The 7,021-nt window shown below is 55.9% G+C and overlaps 1 protein-coding gene across 1 annotated transcript in view; it reads left to right on the top strand.

The window, feature by feature from the left end:
* The first annotated feature begins 1,195 nt into the window (after nt 1-1,195).
* PREX1 (phosphatidylinositol-3,4,5-trisphosphate dependent Rac exchange factor 1) overlaps nt 1,196-7,021 on the top strand; it is a 175,510-nt gene continuing 169,684 nt past the window's right edge. The window contains exon 1 of the mRNA XM_040638439.1: nt 1,196-1,489. Coding sequence (XP_040494373.1) covers nt 1,277-1,489 — 213 coding nt within the window. The 5' untranslated portion in view covers nt 1,196-1,276. The remainder of the gene's footprint in view (nt 1,490-7,021) is intronic.

Raw genomic sequence — 7,021 nt, 5'->3', positions numbered from 1 at the left:
ACACATAACCCTGGGCAGGACCCTACAGAGCTCGACAGCAATATCATTCCCATTGTATTGATGAGAACGCTAAGGCTCTTGAGGCAAGGAAACCAGCCCAAGGTCGCCCACTAGCAAGTGAGGGAGATGGGATTCAAACCCCAGCAGCTTGCTCTAGGCCCCAGAGCTCGGTCACCTCTCCATACCTTCCTGTGAGGCAGGTGAGGACATTTGTCAAGCGGTTCCGCTGATGATCAAGGTCACACAGCGCAGCCTGGAGTAGCAGCCGGGTTTCCCAAGGCCTTATCCCGGGGTGGGGCGCGGGCAGAGCAGCTGCTACTTGATTAGTAACTCGAGAGCAGATACTAATTTCTTCTGGGAAAGGTGGAAGGTGCAGGGTCGTCTCTTGGGGGCTAAGAAGTTCAGAAAGAAAGAGACAAAAACGGAAGGAAGGAAAGGGCAAGAGAAAGGGAGGGACAGAGAGAGCCACGCGTCTTCCTTCCCAAGGTCGTGGCAGCGCCCGAGGGCACCCAAAGGGCTAAGCGTCCAGGAGGCTGGCACGGCCCGGGCAGGAGCCACCCCGCTTTCTTCGCCGGCCGGCGGGGTCGCGCGGGCCGGGGCGGGCTGGCTGGCTCCCGAGCGGCTCTGCCGCGAGCCTTTCCAGCCGGGTGTTCGCTGAGCCCGGGCGGCGGCAACCGGCGGCCGGACCTGCGTGCGTGTGCCTGCGCGCGGTGGGTGTCGCGTGTGGCGGGTGGGAGTGGCGTAGCCCGCGGCGGGGGAGGGGGCCCCGCGTCCCGGCGCGGAGTTGGCGCGCGGGCGCGCGCGCCGCCTCAGGGTCCCCGGCCTCCGCGGCGCCCCTTCCGGAGGGTTCCCGCCCGAGCGCCCCGGGCGCCCCGGCTCCGGCCGCTCTGAGCTTCCGACGTAGCCGCCAAGCGCCGCGGCGCGTCTCCAAGGGGCCCGGTGCGCGCGCGGAGCGCCTCTGCGGCCCGAGAGCGGCGTGGCACTTGGCAGACGCTCCCTTGGCGGCGGGGGCGGTGGCGGCGGCGGGGCCCGCCGTCTGGGAGCCCCGAGGGCCGGCCCCCTCCCGCCCCTCATCCAGCCTCCGCGCGCTGCCTCCGCCCCCGGCCCGGGCCGCCCGCCCCCAGTCCCGCCCGCCCGCCGCGCCAGGCGCCGGGCCCGCGGCTGAGCCCGGCCCGCCGGCGCGCCCCGTCCGGGATGGGGCGCCTGGACGCCTGAGTCGCCGTTCGGCGCGACCTTCGCGCGGGGGAAGGAGCCGGCGCCGCGCCGCCGCGCTAGAATGGAGGGACCCGGCGGCAGCGATCCCAGCGGCGACGCGGCTGGGGACGGTGCCCACCCGGACCCCCGGGTCCCCGGCGCCGCTGCGCCCAGCTCCGGCCCGTGCGCGGCCGCCCGGGAGTCAGAGCGCCAGCTGCGCCTCCGCCTCTGCGTCCTCAATGAGATCTTGGGCACCGAGAGGGACTACGTGGGCACCTTGCGCTTCTTGCAATCGGTGAGTGTTGCCCGGGGCGCGTGGGGACAGCCTCTGAGCCGGCAGCCAGTCCCGCTGTGGAGCGCAGGGGCCTCTAGCGCGGCGCGGTCCCCACAACCTGTGGCCGCGGTCACTGGGGGTCGCGAGAGTCGCCTCAGGGGCGTCCCGGCGGGAGCACAGAGAGGTGGGGAGATCCGGGCTTCTCCAGGGCTAGGCTGTCGCCTCCTTGGCCCGCCAGCGGTCCAAGCCCGGACTCGGGGTCTCCCGCACTCCGTTTCCCCCCCTGCACGCTGCCCTTTTGTCTTTTTCTGTTCCCCTCCCGCCTTTCAAATAGTTTTAAAATTAGTTACATCCGCGAGACAGGGGCTCTGGGACCCAGGCGCCGGGAGCTTTTGCTCCTGTGTTTTTTTCTCGGGGATTTCTTCGCCACCTAGTGCACCACCGACTACTCATCCGGGATGGATCCTAGACAACCTAGAGCCTAGCGCCCCTCCGAGAGTAGGAGTCTGCCCAGAGCCCGGAAGACGGACAGAGATCCCACAAACCCACAAAACCTCTACCCTTTCCCCCGTGCACACGCTTTTGCTGGAGCTTGGGGAAAGTGGGTTTCGAACTCACGACTTGGCAGTCCAGGTCCCACCCCCATATCTTTAAGTCGCAAAACCACAGCGTCAGACTCTACAATAACAGTGGAGCGCTTACTATGTGGCAGGCGCTTACATGTGTCATTAGGAGGTTTAGCCTTCCAAGTGGCCCATGAAGTAGCGACAGTATCTACCCCATTTTTTTAGATGGGAGAGTTTAGCTCCAGCGAGGTTGAGTAACTTGCCCAGAATCACACAGCTGGTTAATTGGGGATACCGGGTTTTGAACCAGGGCTGCCCCAGCCGGGGCGCCGAACTCCTGTGCCGCGTTTCTTTTTCTTCTTTCTTTCTTTTTTTTTTTAATTCCCCCTGTGAGAGGGGAGGAAGGGGTCACTTCCTTACTCTCCTAGGAAGTGAGAAAAGTGGCCGGGGGCGGAGGGGGTGGGCCTGGGGCCAAGCCTCGCTGGAAGTTAGGAGACTCTGAGGGCTTTAATCTCCCGAGCCTCCTGCTGGGACCTCATTTACTCCCTTCTCGGCTCTAGGAAGTCTTTTAATCCTGGTTCTGGAAGAGCTGGTGGGGGCGGTGGTTGTTCCTCCAGAGACCCCAGAGCCAGGCTCTGTGGCTCCCAGTCTCTGGGGGAAAGAGGGAGCCTCTGGCATCCTCTGGGGTCCCCATTGGCTTGGAGGTACAGCCGAGGCTGCGTGAGGTCCTAGTTCCAACTCAGGAGAGAACCCTTCTCTCTGTGGGAAGAGGTGTGTGTGTGTGAGGGGGGTTTGGGAAGGGTTGGGGAGCTGTGTGGTGGCATTGAAAGCCATTTGGCTAAAGGACCCTTCTAGAAAGGCCTGTGAGAATAAGGCAGTGTTGGCATTTCTTTCCCATCTCTCCCTCTCTCATAGTTAAAAAAAAAAAAAGAAAGGAATCTGTTCAGTTTGGAGCTGGCAGTTTCTGATATAAAGATGCAGACAGCTCTGATATCTCTGAGCAATGTCAAATTCTCGGGAACTCCTTACTTCTCCTTCTGAGCCACTCCCTGCTCCTCAGTCGGGAAGGGAAAGCGGAAAGACAAACCAATTTTTATATTAATGGGTAAGAAAATATACCTCTTCCTCCCACGCCCTTGCCGAGATGGTGTGGTGCGTTTCAGAACAGATACAGATTGTGTTTGAGTTAACTGTGGTTTGAAAGTGTCCACTTGTAGAGTCTGAGGTGGCTGGAATAATGGAAATTGATTGGAATCAACCATTCTTATTCTTAAAGAAACAGGAAAAAAAAAAGATTTCCGTACTTCCCACATTATTGAGTTCATCAGTATTTGTTATGTTTGACCTGTCAGTTCTGAGAGGAGCTGGTTCTTGGACCATCATGCCACCTGCCCTGGCCTCAGTTTCTCCACCTGTAAACCGAGGGGAGGAGAATCCAGGCTGCTTTTCTGCTTTGTCCTTTTGGGTGTCCCCAGGCTGGTGCCAGAAATGGACTGATTGTGTAACCTGACCAGCCATACCTTGTTTGTGATCCCCAGAAGGCCTCTCTTGTTTTGCTCCTTCAGAAATGCCCCTGAAACAACCCAAGGCCTTTCAGTTTTGAAAACCCAGGGCTTAGCTTCAGGAATTGCTAATTACCAAGGCTTTCCACGCAATGAGGCTGGGAGCCTGCGGGTTGTTCTCTTCTGTCTTCCCACTCTCTCGTCTGAGCCTTTATACTTGCTTAGGGAAGAATGCTCCGTAATCCCTCCCAGCTTTTAATTCCACCGGGCAGAGGCGGGTCTTGAAGGGCTGGCCTGGCCTTCCTGTGTCCCTAGTTTTAAGGTCTTGTTGTCCGTAGAAATGACCGAGAAATGTGGGAAATGCAGAAGGGCCAGCTCTCGGTTCCTGCCCTCAAGGAGGGGACAGTCTAGTTGATGGTGGCAAAGTGGATGTTTACAGAGATTCAGATACAAGGCTGGGCTCTGGAGCTAGACTGCTGGGGTTTGAGTTCTTGGGCTGTATGACCTGACCTGAGGCAAGTGGCTTAACCTTTCTGAGCCTCACTTTCCTCCTCTGTAAAATAGGAGATGATAATAGATCTGATCTTACAGGGTTTTTAAGAGGATAAGTCAGTTATGTAAACATATAGAAAGCGCTTAGAACAGTGCCTGGCAGGTCGTATGGCATATAAATATGAGTTATCATCATTAATTATTCTGTTATAGGATGAGGAAATAACACAGATGATTAGGGTTATAGGATTCCAGCTTCCAGGGAGCAGGAGTAGCCAGGGAGGGCTGCCTGGAGGAAGTGAGGTCTGAATCAGCACTGAAGGGAGGACAGGGACCCTGAGTTAATTTCCTTTTGACTGTCTAAACTCCGGAACCAGTGTGTTTTTTTGTTTTTTTTTTTGTTTTTGGTTCCGGTTCTAGGGCTCTGTGGTTCCTCCAGAATCTCCCCATCTTTCCCCACCACCTTCAGGAACTGGTTTACACCCCTCCTCATCTCCAAGGGGGACTGATGACTATGGTGCCGTTTTGTGTGTTTATGTAAGAGTCACAGGAAGGCAAGGACAGCCCTCTTGTAGAGATGCTAGATCTTTCTTGGGGGATACCACAGAGACTGTGGGAGAAAGTGCGCTGGGTTTTGACTCAGAACGTTGGATTTCAGTGTTGAGAAGCCTTGGCTGTGGTGGGTGCTGCCTGTGTGTCCTTGGACAGTGTTAACGCTGATAATGACAAGTGTAGTCCTTACCGTGTAGGAGCTGACACTGATCCGTTATTTACAGTTCTGGGTACGTCACGTGTATCAATTTATTTGATCTTTCCGCTACCCCTATGAAGGGGGTGTTGTCGTTACCCCACTGACACATGAGGAAGTTGCGGCAAAGATAGTTGAAGTGGGCTGCCCTGGGCCGTGTAGACAGCAGTGCCAGGATCTGGTCCCAGGCTGCCCACCCCAGAGCTCATGTCCGTAGCCACATCACAGGCTGTCTCTGGCTTACAAAGGGCTTGGCCCGTGATTTCTTAAGGTGGCGGAACTGGGATTCGAACCCAGGTCTGTGTGACCCTGACCCTCTGCCTGCGCCTCCTCTGGTTACTTCCCCTCTGTGGCTCCTGTTCTGTCTTCTGCAGAATGGGCAGAACTCTAGAAGAATGGAAAGGGCAGGCTGCCAGCTTCCTCCTCCACGCTCAGTGTCTCTCCATGATGTGAGAGTTGAGTGGGGCTCTGGAGCCAGGCTGCTGGCTTTCCCCCATATCGACTGCGTGTGGCCGGGGGCAGGTCACCAGCCTGCTCGGTGCCTCAGTTTACCCATCCGTACAATGGGAACAGTCTAGCACCTGTGTCATAGGGGTGTTGTGACGCTTGAATGAGCCTGACCTTGAAGCTGTTAGCACTGTGCCGGGCACATAGTGGGTGCTTGGTATGCTACGGTGGCTTTTTTGGGGATGTGCAGTGGTGGGGGTCAGAGGAGGTTGTTTGGGGTTCACAGTCTCCCCCTCCCCCCACTTAAAGAGGAGGCTGATTGAACCTTGGGCCCATCTGCCTCTTGGTTGGATGGGTTTGGGGTCCCTGCTTGCAAGTGGGGAGATCTCAGGGGCGGGTGCCGACGTATGCTATGAGGGGTGTGCTAGCCAGGCAGTGGTGGGAAGACGGGGAGCATGGGGGAATGGTAGAGAGACCCCGGGGTGAGGGTTGGCCAGTGGCCCCTGAAGGGCTCCCCTTGGCTGAGGACAGAGACCTCTGTCACTCCCAGGCACCCAGAGGGTCTGCTCGATTGGCTGGACCAGGGTCCCTGAGGATCAGGGGGTGTCGGCAGAAAGCTCCCAGAATGCTTTCTGGTTCTGCTTTTTTGGGGGTAGGAAAGTAGAGCTTCTCTTCTCATTGGAGCTCTGCTTGCCAAAACAAGAAACTGTGGTTTTGTGTTGTCACCCCCTTTTTTTTTTTTAAAGATTTTTTGCTCCTAGTCTCACACTAGAGAGAAATGCCAGGAGGTGGGGGTAGGGGGCACATTTTAAATTCTGTAGTCACTGAAACAGAGTGACCTACTCCGTGACTTCGGGGATTTTCACGACAGCGTGTTGCAAAAGGTAGGATGCTGAGAAGTGTATATAACACAATTCTGCTTTGGGAATATAAATGATAATCGTAACATACACACGTCTGTCGTACGTATGACATTACCGGAGTTTAGGGAAAAGGAGACAAGGATGTGCATCTTGTGGAGAAAGGCAAGCAGGAAGATAATAAAGGGAAAAATCTACTCAGTAATCTCATTTGTAATACTGTTTTCATGTCAAATTATGCATATGTATGTGAATATATATGTTAGAGAACTCTGACGGAAAGAATTGTATTTCAGCCTGATTATTAGGTTAATGTAACGGCAATAATAATTTGCTAACTCCTATGAAGCACTAAACATCTGCAAGCCCTGTGTAAAGCATTCTCCGTGTATCAGTTCAAAAGTGCTAGGTATTGTGCTTCCCATTTTACAAATGAAACCAAGGCACAGAGAGGCCAAGTCAGTTTTGCAAGGTCACACAGCCTGACAGAGCTGGGATTCAGACCTAGGTAGTTTGGCTGCATAACCCACGTTCTTTACTGCTTTCCTGAGCTGCCCAAGATGATGCCGTGTTCACGACCAAAATTAGCTGCCTCTGTGAGATGTCTGGCTGCCCGTGTGGGGAAGGATTAAGCCCAAAGGTCCAAATTATCGGAGCTTTAGGGTGCCAGAGAGCCTGGGCACCGGACCGGACATCATTAGGAAGTCAGGGAGAATCTTTGGCTGATAAAAGCTTCAGTGTCAGCGGGAGTGGGGGGGCATCCTTTGTGCAGGGCAGACAGAGCTACACACAGCGACATCCCAAAAGAAATTAGACTGCTTTTCTCAGTGCGCAGGTAGCTTGGGAGCACCCGCTGTACAGTCGAGGCAGCGTTCTAGGCCAGGAAATGCAGCTGCCGTCCACAGGGCAGCTGCGGCCGTTGTCCTGGGGAGAAGGAC

Source organism: Ursus maritimus, unplaced genomic scaffold (genome assembly GCF_017311325.1).
Source record: "Ursus maritimus isolate PB19 unplaced genomic scaffold, ASM1731132v1 scaffold_22, whole genome shotgun sequence".
Classification (NCBI taxonomy): Eukaryota; Metazoa; Chordata; class Mammalia; order Carnivora; family Ursidae; genus Ursus; species Ursus maritimus.
The sequence above is the reverse complement of the archived record's forward strand: the minus strand, read 5'-3'. Positions and strand labels throughout refer to the sequence as shown.